General features: G+C 39.6%; 1 protein-coding gene across 1 annotated transcript in view; it reads right to left on the bottom strand.

Moving 5' to 3' along the window:
* Window positions 1–4,462: 4,462 nt before the first annotated feature.
* LOC124125659 (interferon-induced protein 44-like) overlaps window positions 4,463–22,725 on the bottom strand; it is a 43,948-nt gene continuing 25,685 nt past the window's right edge. The window contains exons 4-7 of the mRNA XM_046489011.2: window positions 20,180–20,386; window positions 13,525–13,650; window positions 11,240–11,390; window positions 4,463–5,142 (exon numbers count right to left, since the gene is read on the bottom strand). Coding sequence (XP_046344967.2) covers window positions 4,847–5,142; window positions 11,240–11,390; window positions 13,525–13,650; window positions 20,180–20,386 — 780 coding nt within the window. The 3' untranslated portion in view covers window positions 4,463–4,846. The remainder of the gene's footprint in view (window positions 5,143–11,239; window positions 11,391–13,524; window positions 13,651–20,179; window positions 20,387–22,725) is intronic.

The raw sequence follows: 22,725 nt of genomic DNA on the forward strand, positions 1-22,725 counted from the left end.
AATGATAAATTTACCCAATCCATGTCTCGAAACGCTTCTAAATATTTTTGATAATATTTGGACAACTGGACACATTCCTCCTTGGCACAATGCCATTGTTATCCCTAATCCAAAACCTGACCGGGATCATACTTATCCATCTAACTATCGACCTATTTCGTTAACTAGCTGCGTTTTTATAACAATGGAACGCGTGCTCAATAACCGACTAGTATGTTTTTTAGAAACCAATCATTTTATTGCCAATATTCAATGTGGTTTCTGCAAAAATCGCAGTACTATTGACCATCTAGTTCGTTTAGAATCATTCATTAAAAATTCCATTGTAAATAGTCTGCCGTGATATTGCTGGATTATTGCTAAAAGCGGCGAAAAACCATACTCGCTCACTCGTAAATAACCAGCAAGTTGTATAAAGGTTTTTTTATCTTGAAAAAGCTTACGATACAACATGTAAACATGGTATTTAAAAAGATTTACATCAATGTGGGATTCACATTATCAAAGCATAAATCTGAAAGATTGTCCCCCTGTGAGACACGTAAAGATGTCATAATCTATATAACTATCATCAATCAGTGTTTGAAGCTCATTGCTGAGTATTATTTTATATTGGCCAGCATTGTGCACAGCCATCAGTGACTAAAGTGATAACGAAATATGTTTCATAAATTGTTTTTAATTATAACTTTGCATAAATGTCTCAATTGCGAATATATTAACTTGGTCTCGTCGCTATAGTGCTGAACTAATGCCGATGCGATGTTAACTTAAACTTATACAACAAACAAACAAAATCGGGACTAAGGTCAGGCAACTGCATGGTTCTGATGCCATTCTGCTGGAGGAAGTCTCTTGTTGGGCGAAACCGCATTATCAGTGGTTCATATTGGGAAAGGGAGGTCACTCTAATTTCGGGTACTATCTTCGTTGTTTTCGTATTTGCAAGAAATGGCGTTACCCACACTGTACATTGTTTGTCCAGCTATTAAATGCCAAGCTTATCCTTAAGGTAAAACGTATTCTTAATTAAATGTTTGAATGCATTATATATTTATGTTTTCATCCGTACATCTTCTAAGTTTGGTTTAGTGCTGATCGCCATTTTCTAAAATGTGGGCCCACATTTACCCGTCATCTATCGTGATCGAAACACGATTATATCAGCTTTTTTTTATCATCAAATTATATTTTTCCAGACAAGGTAATGTTATTTTTTAGAAAATTGACAGAAATTACCCAGATATTTAAATGACAACTTTCCACGCAATGTTGCTGGTGGTGACGTTTCATTAGCAGTTCAGTATATATAGGGAGGTTATGTTACTTGGATATGTTCATGGCAAGGCATGGGACAATAAAGATATTGTTTTAAGTATTGAAAACAATATTCTCAGTCATTGACTTATGCACAATCCTCTTTCGGCTCGTACGCTGTCATGGCACGTCATTAACGTATAGATTGAATATGTCTTACAGGCAATAACCTGCTGCACACAGTTGGGGGCGTAACGTTCACCCCGACGTCTGTAGACACGTGCGCGCCCATCAGCACGGGTGAGTAGGACACGGGACTCGTCAGTAAACAGTACATTCTCCACCTTGCACGTGTCCATCTAACCCTCTGTTGGCAGACAGTCCGCCATATGACGTGGAGTCAATACATGACGTTGAACAGGTCTTCGTGCAAAGAGTCCAGCCACCCTCAGTCTGATGCGTACCGTTTGATCTGATATTCTGCGTACCCAAGGGATCTGTGTGGTTGTAGACGTGACTGTGGTAGTGCGGTCTCGAAAGTGTCGCAGCTGGATGTATCAATCTTGTGCTTTGGTTGTCACCCTTGGTCTTCCTGACCTTGGTCTGTCGTCAACTCTGTTGGTGTTGTTGTATCGGGTCCTCATTGCGGAGATTGTCTGTCTGGATACGCCAAAGTGCCTGGCCACTTCTTGCTGAGTTGCTCCAGCTTGTAATCTCCCAGTGGCGTTGTTCCGTTGAGCTGCATTCAGTCTTGGCATTCTGTCACCGCCTCTACTGCCGTTATAAGGACTGTATGAACAGCCGTTGATGTGGATTTTTATACCCATTCAGCAGGGTATTGAAAACAATATTCTCAGTCATTGACTTATGCATAATCCTCTTTCGGCTCGTACGCTGTCATGGCACGTCATTAACGTATAGACTGAATATATATGTCTTACAGACAATAACCAAAAGCAAACAGCTCGGCTAATCAGTATTTACTAAGACTCAGTTCATGTATCCCAAATCAAAAACACTCTTGATGAATCCTCTATTTACATGAAATTGGAAGCAGATTGTTCACTTTGTGTGTAGACTTACATCGTCCTCACCCGTCATATGGTTTTACCATTTTGATGAGACAAATGTCTTAAAGATAATTGCCTGGTTTATTGTCAATACGAGGATTTGGCGACTGTTTGGGCTGGCGGTTTGTGTGTCGGAGTGTGAACGAGTAGGTGACTTTTGTTTACGCCGCACTCAGCAGTATTCAAGCCACATGAAGGGACATGTAAATAATCGTGTCAAAACAAGGCGAACTAGTGGCTGAAAACATGAACACCGATCAATGCCATCGGGTCACGATAACTCCAAAAAGCCAAGTCACCGATTCTGACCAGTCGATCCAATTCAGCCGCCTCTTACAACCGGCATGTGCTGTCATTTAGCTTGAATATTACTGAGAGCGCCGTTGAACAACAGCACCTTTTAAAATCCCAAACGAAGTTATTGGAAAGCTGTTGTATCCATGCAAGTTTACCCAGCATTTCAGCAGCGACAAAGGCATCATAATCTTTACTGAAAATCAAAGTTCAATCTATGAATATAATGTTAGACAATAACAGTAGTTTGACCATTGAAGCTGACACTCGTCAGACACTCCCTCGTTATCTAAACTTGAACAGTACAATAGGCCAGAGTAAGGCCACAACAATTAAGGATTCTCTGTGTATCTTAGTCGTTTCATTGGCGTACGAATCGAATAACCGATGTGAAATATTTTGTTGTTCGAATCCGCGCAGTTGGATCCAGCAGATACTTACAAATTTACACATTCCTTTATCGATTCGATTTCGTTTTTTTATATATTCTTATTATACGAATTACATTATAACTGAAATGAAATAGAAATTCAAATTTACAAAATCAGAAAACAAATAAACTTGGGGAAGATTATTCAGCTCCACGACAGCCATCACTTGGATGTAATAAAAATAGGTCACATGACAACGCAGGTCGGCAAGTGACACGTTTAGTTTGGCGTTCCATGAAGATGATGCATTTTTGAAATTAGACGTTAATATTTTATGTAAACTTATTATTACCTACACGTGACTGTACAATGTTGATACAAAAAAAACACTACTGTACTATAGGTCATATGGCCTAAAATATTGAATAAACTTCTGTCTGTCTGTCTGTCTGATGCATTCAATGAAATGAAATTCACCTAACCTGCCAGGAATAGGAACTGTGGGTTAAGGACAATTTTGTACATATTGAAGTGGTGTCATACTATTAATATCTTGGTATTCTAATTTCATGCAGAAATATGTTTACTCAAGCATGTGTTACTTTAGCTAAAAAGGCAAACAAGGCTCTGGTGTCAATTTAAAGAATGATGGTAAGATATCCAGACGATAACGTTGATACATACTTTAAAATATGTGATTGTAAAATGTTACCCATTTTGCTATATGGTGCGGAAATATGGTGTACAGAAGTAAGAAAAGCATTGAAATTATACATACTCAATTTTGTAAATATACTTTGAAAATAGGATACAAATTTTCAAATGTTGCTGTATTAGGTGAACTTGGAAGAACGAGAATGTATGAACATGGTGTTGTGAGAATAATTAAGTATTGGATTAAACTGTTAAGAATGCCTCTGGGTAAATATCCAAAACATTGTTATTTCATGCAATGTTAATATGATGAATTAGGTTATAACAATTGGGTTTCATTTGTAAGATATACATTGTTTAGTTATGGTTTCGGTTATGTATGGTTGATGCAAGATGTCGGAGACTGTAATGATTTTATTTATACATTTAAGGAAAGAACAAGAGATTTGTTTATACAAGAATGGTCAGATTGTATATCTAATTCACCAAGGCTAGATTTATATTGCACTAACAAATCCTTACTACAACCTGAAAAATATCTATCATCGATTAAGACTGTAAATTTAAGAAGATCTTTAACAAAATTTAGATGTTGTTCAAATGATTTCAAAGTACATAAATATAGAATGTTTAGTGACCATGCCTATGCTGACAGTCTATGCACTTTCTGTAAAGAAGACTTAGATGAAGAATACCATGCACTATTTATATGTCCAGCTTAAACTAACTTAAGGATAAGGTATTTGCCCTCGTATCATTATCAATATCCTACCCTTCACAAGTTTGTATTGTTAATCACAACAAATGACAACAACATTTTATTTCAGCAAGCTTTTTATTTAGATAAAATGTTTAAACTTAGAAGTTCCAAAGCCAATATTAATTGAAGCGCTCTGTCACAATATGTCAAATATTATCCAACAATCTGTACAATTGGCCTCATGGCCAGACTATTCAAAATTATTTATAATTATATTCTGTACTGTTCTGTTCAATTGTGTACATCATCTTGCTATATCACAGTTACTTTATACAGGAATCTGCAGCATTCACATAAAGTTAGGTATCAGCTTCAGCCTGAACAGGTTTCTGAACAAATAAGCTTGGAGACCTTATAATAATCTGAACAATTTGAGCAGGGCTACATATATCATGGAAGCAACTTAAAGGAGAAGCAATGCAACCGAGGTAAGAAAAGGACTATTCGGCATTGGCTGCCCTTTCTGTCCTTTTTTCTTCCTGTTCACACGCAGCATTGAGGATCTGTTTGAAGGTGTGAAGGAATAATACAGTGGACATGACGTCGCTTTGTGATTCATGGCTGTAGTTTCGGACAAAGCTGATGGAATACGGTGGGATTCCTATTTCAGAAGACATCTGCTTGACAGAATTCTGTATTTTCGGCATTTCATCAAACACTCGATTCAAATTTCGAGGGGTTTTGAAGCAATCATCTACTTCATCCAGGTGGGTGATCACCAAATGGCACGCTATTTCTGAAAGTATCACATAAAGCTCTATAAGACACATGGGAAAGTAGACACGGTCATACATAATAGTCCAGTTAAAGCCAATATATATACCTAAAATTCAGTAATGTTTATTAACCTGAAACAATGTTATATCGCCAAACATTGTAGGCTTCAACATTAATAGACACTCATATAGTTGTCAGAATATTTCAATCAGCAGCATTTGAGTAAGCGAAAAGTGCCATGGCAATGTAGCTCATATGTAGCTCAACAATTTTACTTGTCTGCAAACATAGCCCCTTAACCTAACTTGCTCTCAGTATTGAAAGTCATACTTTTCTGCATAAATACATGTAACAAGAATCTCCCTTTCAACAAAGCACAGTTTTGTTACTTAAGAAATACATAACCTACTTAATTTCTTCATTTTTATTACTTTAACCCTATTATAAAGGCAAACAATTATGATGAATATCATCAAATAGGTTCAACTGTAGCTCACCTGGATATGGAAACAACAGTTTAAACTGTCAACAAAGACAGCCACTTAACGAAACTAAGACCAATCGGCTGGATGTTCATGTGCCATCTGTTGGATGTGGCTGTATTCATGTACACAAGCCTTCATGTATTCTTTCGATTTCTAATTCGGTAGTTTATAGGGCATAGGAGGACCTGTACATTTTGGTCGTTTGCTAATCGCCTATCAGCGCCAATTATCTGTTGGCCTCCCTTGTTACTTTCCACCTTTTGTTATCTTGTTACTTTTGTTGTTCTCACATGTACATACATATGCTCTCTGTCTCATAGCATTCATTCACCTGATGAAGGATTAAGCATATACTCCGGGACGTTGTGTTTCCTCATAATAAAGAAGTTGACATCCATAAATTCTCTTCCCGTTAACATAGATTTGGAAATAGAACTAGAGTTGGGTCGTTAAAATTGCCTTGCAATTGCATGAGGTAGTTGGAATTGTTGGAAATTCCCTCCCATATCATTGTACTGTGACCTCCCGTATACAGTTGACATAAAAATATTTAAAAAATTCATTGCGACGTCAGCACACCCCGAGAGAGTACGCGGGTTTGCTACCAGGAATACAGCCCTTCTGGCAATCTGGGTAATGCAAAAGGTGAGTTGGGGAGTCGTCACGTTCTCCGAAAAGTTCTTGATAGGTTTTACTGGGAAGCGCTTCCTGGAGAATTCCCATTGGCTGTCTGGGTTTGGAGGGAGTGAGAGAGAGAGAGGGAGGCAGTGAGACAGGGAGGGAGAGAGATATTTTTGTTGTTTAACGTCGCACTCAGCAATATTCCAACTATATGGCGGCGGTCTGTAAATATCCTGGTCTAGACCAGACAATCCTGTGTTTGACATCATGAGCATCGATCCACGCAATTGGGATACGATGACATGCATCAACCAAGTCAGTGAGTCTGAACACCCGATCACGTTAGTCGCTTCTTACGACAGTATTCGATTAACAACATTGGTTACAACTTTAAGGTGATGATTGCCAAGACCGTTCAATACAGGAAATGACCTCCATGAGCGGCAATGCATCTCCGAATGCGGCGTCGACATGAGTAGACAAGCGTCCTCACATCGACTGCAGGTTTCCGATTCCATTCCTCACGGAGGGCAACGATCAACGCTTGTCTCATAAAGGGAGGATGTTGACGTTTCCGAAGACGACGCCCCAGCTGGTCCCAGAGATGTTCTATGGGTGACATATCTGGTGATCGAGCTGGCCACGTCAGGTCAGTCACGTTGTTGGCGTTAAGGAAGTCTCTAGTGATACGGGCTTTATGGGGTGTGGCGTTATCTTGTTGGAACACCGTCCGTTGTCGACGCTGGATGAAACGAAGAACCACTGGCCATAAGATATTGTCAATGTAGCGTTGTGCTGTCAGATTGCCTTCGATAATGACAAGTATGTCCCCAATCCAGTCCGATGTTACAAGTGTCAGAAGTTTGGATACGGCTCCAAATCATGCAATCGGCCGATTGTATGTCACTGTTGGGGTTGAAATCATGACTCTTCAGATTGTACAGGGGGGCACGGGTGGCCCAGTGGTCTAAGGCGCCACGATTCGCTGTGCAGAGTTGCGTCCCTTGGGCACGCCAGAAACCTATGAGTGTGGGTTCGAATCCCGGTTCGCCCCAATTATGTTTCTAGGTCTGTCAGTACCATACCCGTGCTCGTTGGTTTCACCGAAGTGGTTAACGTCTGAGACCTGCATCACTTAGGGATTTCCTCCCACAGTAAGCCGACACGCCGCGATATAACTGGAATACTGTTAAAAGCGACGTTAATCCCTACTCACTCACTTTGATTCCTTACACTGATAGTGAATCCGTGATTAGATCTTACATCAGTGATCTACTGCAAAAGAAGTAGAACACTCAAGTAGGTATAAATAAATAAATTACATGAAATTAAACCAACTATTGTCTACACCTACTTGGGATGCCAGACGAGATTTGAAGAGGTCATATTGGCCATAGCAGGTATACAAATGAATATTTATTGAAAGGTGAAGATCCTCCATTTTGTATCCCTTGTCATGAGCGAAACACAGTCAAGCATGTCCTGCTTGACTGTATTGATATTGCCATCACAAGGATAAATATTTTAAATCGTCATCTATTAAGGATCTTTTTAACAATATCAATTCTCGTTTAATCATTGTTTTTTTAAAGGACATAAAGTTGTTTGCAGAATTTTGATTGTGTATTGTAAAATATAAATGTATTATGATTGGTAGATTGAATTAGCAACTGATATTGTTAGTGGCTGTATCTTTGAGGGGGGTTAAAGTATTGTAAAATTATTGTCCTCCTGAGAGGGTACGTCAATTCCACTTCTTTCAAGGTAAACTTAGAACTACCATGTTTTAATCGTAGAATATGTGAAGAGAAGGCTGAACAGTTTAGAATAAACCTTATTTCTGGGACTGCGAATTATTTCCTGGAGAAGGCTGTAGATGTAGCCTTCGTTAATGTTGAAGAAAGTATTGGGTATATCACTGAAGCTGTTATTATTGCTGCATCAGATATGAAGAAAATGAATAAGGACTGTAAATATGACCAACAATGGTTTGATAGTGAATGCCAGCTACTTAAAAAAGGAACGATGTAGACGTTTAAATAAGTTTAGAAAGAATAAGGACAGAGGATCACTAACCGACTATAATAGAGTAAGAAATCAGTACAACGATTTTTGTAGAAAAAAAAAGACAGAATATTTCGAACAAAAACAGAAACTGTTGGAATCAAGCATAGATAATTCTAAAACATTTTGGTCATCGCTAAAAGCCATTAAACCAAATAGATATTGCAAAAATTGACATTGATATTCAAGCCTGGTTTGAGCATTTCAAGGAACTGTTTTCAGTTCCATTTAGCCATGACAATAACAATTTATTTGACATGGAATTCATGGAAGATAAAGTTGACAGTGTAACAGATGATATTCTTGAATGTCCAATATCAAAAGAGGAAATTATTGACAGCATATCCAACCTTAAAGATAATAAGGCATCTGGAAATGATAATGTGATAGCAGAGTTTTTTTTAACATTCCTCAGACATTTTAATACCATATTTGGAACTAATTTTTAATATCCTTTTAGAGAGATCATATTTTCCAGAAAATTGGACAGTTGCCATTATTGTTCCTCTTCACAAACAGGGCGCAACCAGCGATGTTAATAATTACAGAGGCATAACTCTCCTAAGTACATTCAGTAAAATATTTACTTCAATTATTAATAAGAGACTTGTTTTCTGGGAGGATTCTTTGGATAAGATAAGTGAGTCACAAGCAGGTTTTAGAAAAGGATACTTCACCACTGACAATGCTTTTATCCTATATTCTATCATTCAGAGATATCTATCAGTGAAACGAGGGAAGCTATATGCTGTATTCGTAGATTTTGCAAAAGCTTTTGACTCTGTGAAAAGGGATAACTTGTGGTCACTCTTTCAAAGACATGAGCTAAGTAGCAAAATTGGAAAGTTATTATGCTCTCTATATAAAAATGTGAAGGTGTGTGTCCGGAACAATGGCGCTATATCGGATACTTTTGTGAGTAGCAGGGGTGTCCGACAAGGGTGTATATTAAGTCCCTTCTTATTTTCCTTTTTCATAAATGATTTGGCATATCAAATCCAAAATAATTGCACTGATGGAATACAACTGCACCCTGAAACTATTAAATTATTTCTGCTTATTTTCGCTGACGATACAGTCATGTTCTCGAGCACAATACCTGGCCTGCAAAAGCAAATACATGTTTAGAGAGTTATTGTGACGAGTCAAAACTTACTGTAAATATGGATAAAACCAAAGTTGTAGTTTTTAAAAATGGTGGTAACATATCCAGAAAAGAAAAATGGTTTTACAGAAGGAAGCCTGTAGAAGTTGTTCCATTTTATAAATACTTAGGCTTGTGTTTTACAAGTAGACTAACTTGGTCAAGGAATGCACATAACATTTCATTGCAAGCCAAGAAACATTTTGTAGGCATGTTAAAAAGTCTTAGAGTTCTGGACAATGTTACATATGATGTTTATTTAAAATATTTGATACAAAAAAAAGCCCGATGCTATTGTATGGATCAGAAATTTGGGGCCTAGAGCATTTGGATGTTATTGAGAAAATACATTTATATGCATGTAAACGGTTCTTGGGGGTAAAATCTAGCACAGAAAACGCAAGGGTATATGGTGAATGCGGACGGTTTCCCATGTATATCAATAGTTTTTTAAAGGTTATTAAATACTGGGTCAAGCTATTAAATATGCCATCTTCAAGATACCCGAAAAAATGTTTTAATATGATGCTTCTCTACGACAGCCATGGGAAACAAAATTGGGCATCAAAAGTTAAAAACATGTTATACGAATGTGGATATGGTTATATTTGGTTACAGCTACATGTAGATATGCCACAACATTCCTTCTCCCGTTTGACACAGACTTTAAAAGATATTGACATTCAAAAATGGCATTGTTCTTTGTCCAGTTCTAGAAAAGCAAAATACTACACTACATTTAAGACTACTATTATACTAGAACCTTATCTATTAAGTGTAAATTTACATAAGTTTAGAACAGCGTTTTCTCGATTCCGTTGTGGCTCACACGATCTATTTATTGAAACAGGTAGATATGAAGGTATTGCAAGAGAACACAGACTTTGTAGGATTTGTAAAACTGATTGTACTGAAGATGAATATCACTTTTTATGTGTATGTCCAGTGTATGAAGATTTAAGAGCAAAATATCTAAATAACTACTACGGTGTACATCACCGGTCTGAACATGTTTCTCGACTTAATGGCTTACGACAGTGTGATGATACCCTAAATTCCGACAATTGGCATTACAAGACATTCCTGCGTTATGCATGCCGATTATTTGACATATTGTGGCGTTTGATAACCGCCTTCGTACCATGGTCACACAATAACATGGAATAACTGATTAAAACCGAACTTAAGAAAGATATTTGGATATACTGCTTTTAGAGATACTCGAAGGTAGCATGCTGCACTGGCATACCATGCATGGCACGTGAGCTTTCGCCACGCATGACTGACTACATCATCTCGAGGAATGACTGTTACAAATATTGGGACCAAAAATTAATGAAATATATTAGGGTGTGCTTAACGTTTTCTTTGTGTATATAATGAACTCTGCTTTTAGTAGAGCTGTCTAATGATTATCGAAAAGGTTTTATCAATATTTATTTTTATCAGATAAGGAAAAGTAGAAGATGTTATGGAAAATGGTCAACCAGATTTGGAGAACACATTTATATTTTCCGTTCTAATAGACGAACAGACGAAGACAAATATCATACATAAGCTCACTTTGACTATGTCCACGAGAGCTATTTGGCATTTAAGTCGACCTTTAAACCGTTTTCTTGAGGTTATTTTTTGTTGTACAATTTCTATTTTGTATTATATTTTTTTTCAAAATTAGAAGAGTGTTACAGTCCACTATGACCAAATAGACTGTCTATGGAAGAATGAAACATGTTCTTCACGTATGCCTTCCAGCTATAAACATCACTGCTTGTTTGTCATAACATGTATTCTGTACGTACCTCCTTTACCAGCAGATGATCTTACAACGCTGCAGATTCTCTTTAGGTTTACTGGAAGTTCCATTCCTGGCTTCAAAACTAGAACCACACATGAAATATGTTTTCTGTTTTCGGCACTTTCGAGGGTTTTAGGTTCCAAGAAATCGTTAATCTTGAATAAAAAAAGAAACAGTTGGTCAATGGAATAGTGTGCAATCAATATACATTCTGAGCTTCCTGGGAAGTATACAACCCAAGTATTTTCCGAGGTGCCAGAAGGTTAACTGTTACATAACCATCTCATCCTACCGGGTACCCATTCGCTGCTGATGAACAGAGGCATATTTAAACGATGTTACTACAGCATGTGCTAAGAGGGTGATTGATACGTTCTGAGCCTCACATTGAAAGGGGGCACGGTTGGTCCAGTCGTCTAAGACGCAGCGATTTGCTTTGCAGAGTTGCGTCCCTTGAGCACGCCAGAAACCTATGATTGTGGGTTGGAATCCCGATTCGCCCCGATTATTTTACTACGTTTGCCAAAGTTTTTCTGCAAGTACTTGATCACTGCATGTTCCTCAAGTTTGTCCATGTTCCCTGCATATTTTATTGATTTGTTGGTATGTAAGACCACGTCTTTCAAAGTATATTTATTTCGGCCACGTTTTTAATTGTAGTATAAATGTTCTTTTAAATTGTGGCTAAATTTGTCATAAATCGCCAACAGCTGAGGGGATGATGTAAATCCGGCTGGGGTCCATGCAGGTAGCAAAAGTACTGTAAGTCCCCGTGGACCCTAGCATGGTGATCTACCTTCAGATGCTGGCGATCTATAGCCCTTTTTCATATTGTACCGTTTCATTTAGTGATATCTTTTTATGACTGTGTGCTATTTTTAAATATTAATCTGTGATAAATCTAGTTCTTTTACTGTCCTTCGACGACAGGTTTTTATACAGTCTAAATATATCTATTTTTTAATATAATACCTTTTCTCGTCACGATATGGCTGAAATAATGCAGATGTGACGTTAATTATTAACTCACTCACTTATTGATTTGTTACAGTGAAATAATTTTCTCAATTGGCTAAAGTTTTTGAGGATATACCTCATTGACATCATGCAATGTCCACAACAACAACATTTCACGACTACACGATTCATTCTATGTAAGGATCAGAACAGAAGTCAATCAACCTTGTACACGTGCCTCAGTGTTACAAACTCGTGCTTCAGCCTTAGAAACGCTCTGGAGTCAAGCTACCGAACGCGCTCACCCACACAAATATTATCTCCGATCAACATTATCTTAGTGCCACGAAATCCTATGCATTTGTGAGTGATTTCTAAAACAATGTCAGTTGTCAAGCATGGATAATAGATTATGCTTCATATGATGAGGGAAATTTGAAAAATATGTTTTTATATGAGCAATTAATGTTACAAACTCGCCGATGCCTGAAAAAGCTCTCCCTTGTTCAGCCTATTAAGAGTAAAATAAAAACGGACATGGACATGTTTTCTCAAATCTGGTATCATCACTATTTGGTAGTGATTCCAAAACACGTGCTCATGATCTCGTTGGAATCGTAAAATGGACTCTTTGTGTGTTTGTTATTAAGCGCTGCACACAGCAATATTCCAGCTTTTTGATGGCAGTCTGTAAACATTCGACTTAAATCCAGTGATTCAGATGAGCATGGACTCACGCAATTGGGATACGATGACATGCATCAACCCAGTCAGCGAGCCTGACCAACCTATCCGGTTAGTCGCCTCTTACTCTGCTTTTATCAGATTATTCTTATGTTTGTGGATAGGGATTTGTCGCGTTTATGCTATTCTGAATGTAATGTTCAGTGCAACCAATATACTAATTTTTCGTCAATATCAGAGATATATATTATTTTTGACAATTAGTGCATTAGTAAGAAGAATGACATACTCCAACTTATGTCCTGAATAACGTAAATAAACTATAGATCTGTAATATAATTGCAGCAATTAATCATTCAGAAACGAACGCGAGACGATCCAGGTTAGAATAGGTCTTCAGCAACCAATGCTTGCCGTAACATGCAGCTATGCTTGTCGTTAGAGCCGACTGAAGGGATCGGGTGATCAGGCTCGCTGGTCGTATTCCAATTGCATAGTTCGGCGCTCATGATATCAATCACTGTAATGTCTGATGTCTGGTCCAGACTCTCTCTCTCTCACACACTCTCACTCTCATTCTCTCTCTCTCTATCTCTTTCAAATCTAGTCATAAATAAGATTTCAGGGCAAGCAGTGACATGTTTTTACCTCTCCAGTGAAAGGGACCTTTCCTTGGACAATATTCAATATGTCTTCACTTTTGATTTTGGGCGATTCAAACACGCCAGCCATGTCAAACAGAGTAACACAGTCTTCCCACGTTGAACACTGAAACTGAAGTACAACAATAATGAATACAATGGATCAGTCAACACATCCTGAAACATATCATATCTTTAAGCATTCCAATTGTGTCGCAGGTATAAAGATGTTGTTAAGTGTGTTTTGATATGATAAATATCCTATATAAAGACTGAGCACTGTATTAAGCTCGTCAAGAATCGCTTGTTATTTCTAATACAGGATTTACCCACTAAACACACACAAGCGTGATATCTTCTTTATCATGTAATATGATATATTGCATTGCATTCTGATGTTGAAAACGGCACTCTCCTCTCTAACAAACGGTACCTGTTCTTGGAATGTGTGTGTAATCAGGTGTTTGTACTAACTCTGACTGAGCTAGCCACATGTGTGCCACTCTCGTATCACGCCACAGTCTGAGTGATAAATATCCATTTTTACTCTCAATAATTATCATTTCAAGTTGTCAGCCTCACTTTCCTGTCCTTCATCACGATCAGTCTTTCCTTCCTGTCCTTCATCACGATCAGTCTTTCCTTCCTGTCCTTCATCACGATCAGACTCTCCTTCCTGTCCTTCATCAGGGTCAGTCTCTCCTTCCTGTCCTTCATCACGATCAGACTCTCCTTCCTGTCCTTCATCACGATCAGACTCTCCTTCCTGTCCTTCATCAGGGTCAATCTCTCCTTCCTGTGCTTGATCACGATCAGTCTCTCCTTCCTGTCCTTCATCACGATCGCACTCTCCCTCCGGTCCTTCATTAGGGTCAGACTCTCCTTCATGTCCATCATCAAGATCAGACTCTCCTTCCTGTCCTTAATCACAGTCAGACTCTCCTTCATGTCCATCATCAAGATCAGTCTCTCCTTCCTGTCCTTCATCACGATCAGAATCTCCTTACTGTCCTTCATCAGGGTCAGTCTCTCCTTCATGTCCATCATCAAGATCAGTCTCTCCTTCCTGTCCTTCATCAAGATCAGTCTCTCCTTCCTGCCCTTCATCACGATCGCACTCTCCTTCCTGTCTATCATCACTGTCAGTCTCTCCTACCTGTCCTTCATCACGATCAGACTCTCTCACCTGTCCTTCATCACGATTGAACTCTCCTTCCTGTCCTTCATCACTGTCAGTCTCTCCTACCTGTCCTTCATCACGATCAGACTCTCTCACCTGTCCTTCATCACAAAAGGACTCTCCTACCTGTCCTTCATCACGATTGGACTCTCCTTCCTGTCCATCATCAGGGTCAGTCTCCACTACCTGTCCTTCATCACGATCAGACTCTCCTACCTGTCCTTCATCACGATTAGACTCTCCTACCTGTCCTTCATCACGATTAGACTCTCCTTCCTGTCCTTCATCACGACTAGACTCTCCTTCCTGTCCTTCATCACGATCGGACTCTACTTCCTGTGCTTCATCACGATCGCACTCTCCTACCTGTCCTTCATCACGATTAGACTCTCCTTCCTGTCCTTCATCACGACTAGACTCTCCTTCCTGTCCTTCATCACGATCGGACTCTACTTCCTGTGCTTCATCACGATCAGACTCTCCTACCTGTCCTTCATCACGATTAGACTCTCCTTCCTTTGTCCTTCATCACGATCGCACTCTCCTTCCTGTCCTTCATCACGATCAGACTCTCCTTCCTGTCCTTCATCAAGATCGCACTCTCCTTCTGTTCTTTATCACGATCAGTCTCTCCTTCCTGTCCTTCACCACGATTAGACTCTCCTTCCTGTCCTTCATCACGATTAGACTCTCCTTCCTGTCCTTCATCACGATCGCACTCTCCTTCCTGTGCTTCATCACGATCAGACTCTCCTACCTGTCCTTCATCACGATTGGACTCTCTTACCTGTCCTTCATCACGATTGGACTCTCCTTCATGTGCTTCATCACGATTGGATTCTCCTTCCTGTGCTTCATCACGATTGGACTCTCCTTCCTGTGCTTCATCACGATTAGACTCTCCTACCTGTCCTTCATCACGATCAGACTCTCCTACCTGTCCTTCATCACGATCAGTCTCTCCTTCCTGTCCTTCATCAGGGTCAGTCTCTCCCTCCTGTCCTTCATCACGATCAGTCTCTCGTTCCTGTCCTTCATCAGGGTCAGACTCTCCTTCCTGTCCTTCATCACGATTAGACTCTCCTTCCTGTCCTTCATCACGATTAGACTCTCCTTCCTGTCCTTCATCAAGATCGCACTCTCCTTCCTGTCCTTCATCACGATCAGACTCTCCTACCTGTCCTTCATCACGATCAGACTCTCCTTCCTGTCCTTCATCACGATCGCACTTTCCGTCCTGTTCTTTATCACGATCAGTCTCTCCTTCCTGTCCTTCATCACGATTAGACTCTCCTTCCTGTCCTTCATCACGATTAGACTCTCCTTCCTGTCCTTCATCACGATCGCACTCTCCTTCCTGTGCTTCATCACGATCAGACTCTCCTACCTGTCCTTCATCACGATTGGACTCTCCTTCCTGTCCTTCATCACGATCTCACTCTCCTTCCTGTGCTTCATCACGATCAGACTCTCCTACCTGTCCTTCATCACGATTGGACTCTCCTACCTGTCCTTCATCACGATCAGACTCTCCTTCCTGTGCTTCATCACGATTAGACTCTCCTATCTGTCCTTCATCACGATCAGACTCTCCTTCCTGTCCTTCATCACGATCAGACTCTCCTTCCTGTCCTTCATCACGACCAGTCTCTCCTTCCTGTCCTTCATCAGGGTCAGTCTCTCCCTCCTGTCCTTCATCACGATCAGTCTCTCCTTCCTGTCCTTCATCACGATCAGTCTCTCCCTCCTGTCCTTCATCACGACCAGTCTCTCCTTCCTGTCCTTCATCAGGGTCAGTCTCTCCCTCCTGTCCTTCATCACGACCAGTCTCTCCTTCCTGTCCTTCATCAAGGTCAGTCTCTCCTTCCTGTCCTTCATCACGATTAGACTCTCCTTCCTATCCTTCATCTCGATCGCACTCTCCTTCCTGTCCTTCATCACGATCAGACTCTCCTTCCTGTCAATCATCTCGATCGCACTCTCCTTCCTGTCTTTCATAACGATAAGACTCTCCTACCTGTCCTTCATCACGATTGGACTCTCCTTCCTGTCTTTCATCAGGGTCAGTCTCTCCTTCCTGTCCTTCATCACGATCAGACTCTCCTTCCTGTCCTTCATCACAATCAGACTCTCCTTTCTGTCCTTCATCACGATCAGACTCTCCTTCCTGTCCTTCATCACGATCAGACTCTCCTTCCTGTCCTTCATCACGATCCCACTCTCCTTCCTGTCCTTCATCACGATCAGTCTCTCCTTCCTGTACTTCATCACGATCAGACTCTCCTTCCTGTCCTTCATCACGATCAGACTCTCCTTCCTGTCCTTCATCACGATCAGACTCTCCTTCCTGTCAATCATCTCGATCGCACTCTCCTTCCTGTCTTTCATCACGGTCGGATTTTCCTTCCTTTCCTTCATAACGGTCAGACACTCCTACCTTTCCTTATTCATGGTCAACAATGTTCCAATTGTATTCCTTTTTTCTGTTAAGAATCAGAAAATCATTGTCTTTTGACAATTGTTAGTTGTCAAGAATGAAGTACTATCTGATGTAAGCAGTGGCATGGAAGTTACAATATTTAGATGCTTTTGGAGTCAAGTGCAATCGGGAGTCTTCTAAGACACCTAGACTAATCCAGCAATGTACAGAACATTCCAGAAGTGATTTAGACCAGCGGGCGTGTGAAGATCATTGTTTTCACCCTGGACATCTAGCCTAGGCCTATTTTGGAAGCTTGACCACTGTTGCTACGAGGTGATTTGTTTTAACACTGCTATCTTATAATATACTGCCATCGAAATTTGTACTGCCACGCAATAGTGTACTGCCATTGTTATTGCTCTGCAGTAATTTAAATTGATTTATGATTAACCTAGTTAGTTGTGTAATACAATTGTTAACTGTATACCATTGTTTGCTGGTTTCACCTGGATTCTTTTACGTACAAATCTCTTGGTTACCTTATTGTTTCAATTTGGAGGTCGACACGTAACATTCTACAAAATATTCTGTAGCAGCCAAGGTTTGAATCCTTAACCACAAATTAGCTAAATGTTTAACTACTCACTCCACTGAATTATTCATTTTACTAAAGACACTTCTTTAGACTGAAGTTGATATATTTAATATAATAATTAACAGTGACATTTTACGTGATTTGAACATACAATACCACAAAAACATACGAAAACTGAAAGTGCCAAACTGTTTACTTGATGTTGATATGTACACCATTATCCTGGCCCGCTTCCTATAACATAGCATGCTATTTCAACGAAGAGCATCATACAACTCTTCCCAGATAGTTGTTTGATCAGAAATTTCAATATCCGATGCCTCAGTAAAGCTTAAAAAAAAGGCAGGCATGTGGCCGACATGTGGAGGAACAAGCATACCAAGCTGCAGTTTAACTGGTCCAGTTCACAGTGCATTTCTCAAACATAATATATACATGGTTGATACTTATTGTGGCTGGATCACAGGCACTTGTGTCGTTGCTTAAATATTTCTCGATCAATAACCAGTGTCAGAAATGCACTATCCTATTATACCTTTACACAAGGCCAGACACCCCATACAGCACCCCTCGCCTTGTATTGCTGTTTCTGAAGTGAAATCGCAAATCTTCATACCTACCTTGTCTTGGGTAATTATCTATCGATTCCAATACATGAAACCTCCTAATTCTTTATTGCCACGAAATAAATATCGGCCAAAGGCCGTCCACTCGCCTCTTTGAAACCAAGTTGGCACAAATGGCCTACATCAGACGCGCACAGAATGGGTTTGTGTCTGATTGGTCTGATTGGTCGATATTTATAATCCGGGGGGAAACATTCGAACCGCAGGAACACTAAATATTTAACAGCGAATATATATATTTTACATATCGCTATTGACTTCATATCACTATATTCTCCCAATTTAAGAGAGAAAAGTCATTACCACCTAATTAAATCAAGTGGATATCACTCAAATTTTTGGATTTTCATTTCATTACCTCCATCAGTGACTGTAGCTTTATGTACTAGTTACCTTTACATGTGTAGTCTTTTTTCAAAACTCCTTGACAAATATGGTTGAAGGATATTAAAATATTTGACACGTGATAAAAGTATTTCATTCACCAGTCTTCAATTATAAATAAAGCATGACTGATTCTTCATTACTACGTTTTGGTGATAATACATAATGTGGCATTCCGTGACACATTGACTGGAGATGATTTCTTTCGGCTGAGTGACTGAGTTGAAATTTAACGTCACATCGGCATTATTTCAGCCATATAGCGACGAGACCATGTTGATACATACACAGTTTCTTCATTTATACAATGTTATATTTAAACACAATTTATGAAACATATTTGAGCATACTATATTTAAAAACAATTTATGAAACATATTTAAGCATAACAATATCATGTATACAGTTTTAAAACACAGGCTATAGGCAACCAGCAACCAAAGCTAGGCCACCGCGCTGGGGATCATAGGGGCTTACAGTACCTCGGCTTCCTGCATGTTACCCTTGCAGGATTAACGCCATCACTTTAGCCACTGGTGGTTGTGCACAATGCGATTTCATTTGGCTTGCTGTCATGATTGGGGACTTGCAGGCTTAGCAGACGAATTTCAAAAACTGCATGAGCGTTCCACGTTTTCCAATGGTAACTAAATGATCGACCAATCAGAGAGCTGCGTTTCGACAAACAATCATTCTGAGCGGGTGTCATGGTGGCCATTTGTGCCCAGTTGGTTTCGAATTGGCGAGACGGCAGCTTTCGGTCGATATAATTATTTTATAGCAATAAAGTGAGTGAGTATGGTTTTACGCCGCTTTTAACAATATTCCAGCAATATTACGGCGGGGAACACCAGAAATGGGCTTCACACATTGTACCCATGTAGGGAATCGAACCCGGGTCATCGCCGTGACGAGCGAACGCGTTAACCACTAGGCTACCCGACCGCCCCCTATAGCAATAAAGAATTGGGATGTGTCATGTATTGGAATCAATAGAATAATCACCCGAGACAGGGTAGATATGAATTTTTTGTGCCTGATTTGCGATTATACTATAGAAACGGCGATACAATGCGAGCGGTGCTATACAGAGTGTCTGGCCTTGTGTGAAGGTATAAGAGGATAATGTATTTCTGACATTCGTGATAATAATTGATCTAAAAATATTAACGAGACTACGCACGTGCCTGTGGTCAAGTGGCAACGATGTTAACATAGCCTGCAGTACATTTTGACAGAATTAAGAGCTTGGAGAAAAAGTGCAAAAGAGAAGATATCAGCCAAAGCATAATGGACAAACAAACCACGACATTATCCCACACGAGTTTAAGTCAGGTGAGCTTTAAAAAAACCAAAGCCACGTTCTGACATTGTCATAAGGGTCTATGACTATAGTCAGCATACATAACCAACATACAACCATTACACAACATGTACATTTCATAACATACTCACATCCCTGGTAAAACTGACGTCTTGACTTGTTCCCACTGGAAAGTACGTGGCGACGGTTGTCTTCCTTTGACAAGACGTTCTCAAACCATTTAATAGCGACGATTTGCCGCATCCTGTTGGTCCAAAGACCAGAATATTCAGGGCGTGATGTCTCTCTTTAAATGGACGTATCATGTCCTTTATTTCTCCCAGCAAAGCTGCAGCTCCCTTCAAACATAAAGGATAATTACTGTACAACAAATGTTTGAGGTGGTGCTAATAAACTGTATCTGTTTGAACTGTTTTGTTGTATTTTGTCTTAAGTTAGAATCTAAACAAACATGCAAAACAACAGAAGCGGTCCAATCGTCAACAAACTGACACTAGCTGCGTTAATAAAATGTTAAATGGTTCAACTTTGAAGTGATAGTTTCTGAGAAATGCTTTCCCAATTGCAGACACTGTGCAGTAAGTTGTATAGTATGGAGCAATAATTTATTGCATACATTTTTGAACTTCATAGTTTTCCTTGATAAGTATCACTAATCGTTCATGTAACGTCAGTAGTTTCTGAGTAAAGTCGTTTAACTTGCAGACACCATGCACTAAGTTGAAAAGCACGGAGCAAGTTTCCTAACTCTGTAAAATATTAATATTAGACACCAATTTTCGAACTAATTGAGGATCATGGCCAATACTACAAGTGTGTTAAATTTCATGTTTCTAAATCTAAATAGTATTTGAAAAATCTGTGCCCTTTGAGAAGTGAACGGCATGACGGACGTACTCTGTGGGGTGTGGCATAAAAACACGTAAAACTCTAATCTATTTATACATATTACAACATTGCTTTTGGGGTTGTTGTGTTATATGGCAGTATATATTTCAGGATTACTTCAGATGATTGGCCTATGGAGGTACTCCCACGGCAGCTTGTAAAATAGTGATTTCCCTTGGTGTTTACAGTGCCTACTTTGCCACCCGTCCTTGGACCGTCTGTAAAAATTGGACCTGTGAGAATGATATTTTGTTTGCAATTGGTTGTACGCTTGTTAATAACAAACGAATTAGTTTCGGATTTTTTTACCTTGTTTTTTTAGCTGTATTGAGGGACGCCCTGATCTTGATCGAAATCAGGCAGGGTAGAGCCTAGGGGTGACTATTGGTCTGGAAATCACTATTGCGATAACTGTTGATATTGAAAGAAACTACTCCGATAACTATTGATATTGCAAGCAACTATTCCGATAAATATCGATAGTTTTCCGTGTATCATTTTAGATGGATTTTACAGTTTGAATTTCTTTGAATGTGATAACATAACAACAAATAAAAAGCCAAAAGACTTCCAAACAGTCGATTTTTCCACCCAAGTTTGTCAACTCCACTTGACTGTCACCTTCCGCCTTTTCACTTTAAGAAAGACCGGTTGCTAAGCATCAAGGGCAATTAACTCTAATCCTCACTCAGCTGCGTTCGCGAGCATGTTTCAGTGACTCAACTCAAATGATCGATATTCCAAACTGAAATCGATACTATTGATCGGAAACTGATTACACAATCGATGTATTGACTTTAAGTGCTTACCAATAGCAATATATCAATAATTTGATTTATTGTGACACCCCTAGTAGAGCTCACTCGTACTTAAAATTTTCTTTTGTTTAAAAATTGAGATAAGGACTAAGGTAATCTGCCCCTCAATCCGAATTCTAGCAAATCTTTTAAAATACCATGTTTCCACGTTGTATCATATGCTTTCTCTAGATCGAAAACGATCGAAACAGGATGTTGTTTGTTGACAATGATAATGTTAATGATATTGGACGGTAATTGGATGGATCTGTCACCGTGGGGACCCGGGGAAGATACACAAAAATGTGTCCTCAACACCCCAATGCTGGTCGTAAAAGGCGACCGAATTGGGCAGCTTGTTTGCCGTTGGCTGCGACCCTGTGTCGGCAGAGGAAGGTATTCTCGTGGTTTAGGGCGACGGAGCCGTCAATAGTGCTCCTTAGTCCAACACACCACTTCGACCCTAACTTTGCCTAGGCGGGCGGTAGAATGGGCCCGATTCTATCAATCGGCTTGTCATGTCATGCCCTAAGCATACTTTTTTGCACTTTGGTCCTTAAAAATAAATTTAATCAAAATGTCTTTTCTAGATGTATGAATCAACTTGCTTAGAGCCCAATTACTTGTCATTGGCCGAACCAGCCTGGCCATTAATTTTGTAGATAGTTATAGCTTTTTGCGTCAAATTTGCTGGAGTATACCACCCCTCTATCCCCGGTCTTTGCAGCTTGGAGATCCGCTGCAGCATAAGACTGTCCTTGTTGACACTCCATGGTGGGTGGGGAAAAGGGGTGCAGAATTATTTCCCTTTCGACATGTCTTCCCAATACCCTGGTTAAAAAAGACGACTGACGAAAATACTTCGCCCACTCGATCTGACTATTGGCCACGTTTCTTGGTTATAGAAACTTTTGACAAAGAACCCATAAAATCCATCATGCTGCAGGGTCGTGTGATTGCACTAGGGCAGTATATAATTAATTGAGTGAAAA

The sequence above is a fragment of the Haliotis rufescens genome, unplaced genomic scaffold, assembly GCF_023055435.1.
Source record: "Haliotis rufescens isolate VD_foot unplaced genomic scaffold, xgHalRufe1.0.p SCAF_16, whole genome shotgun sequence".
Classification (NCBI taxonomy): Eukaryota; Metazoa; Mollusca; class Gastropoda; order Lepetellida; family Haliotidae; genus Haliotis; species Haliotis rufescens.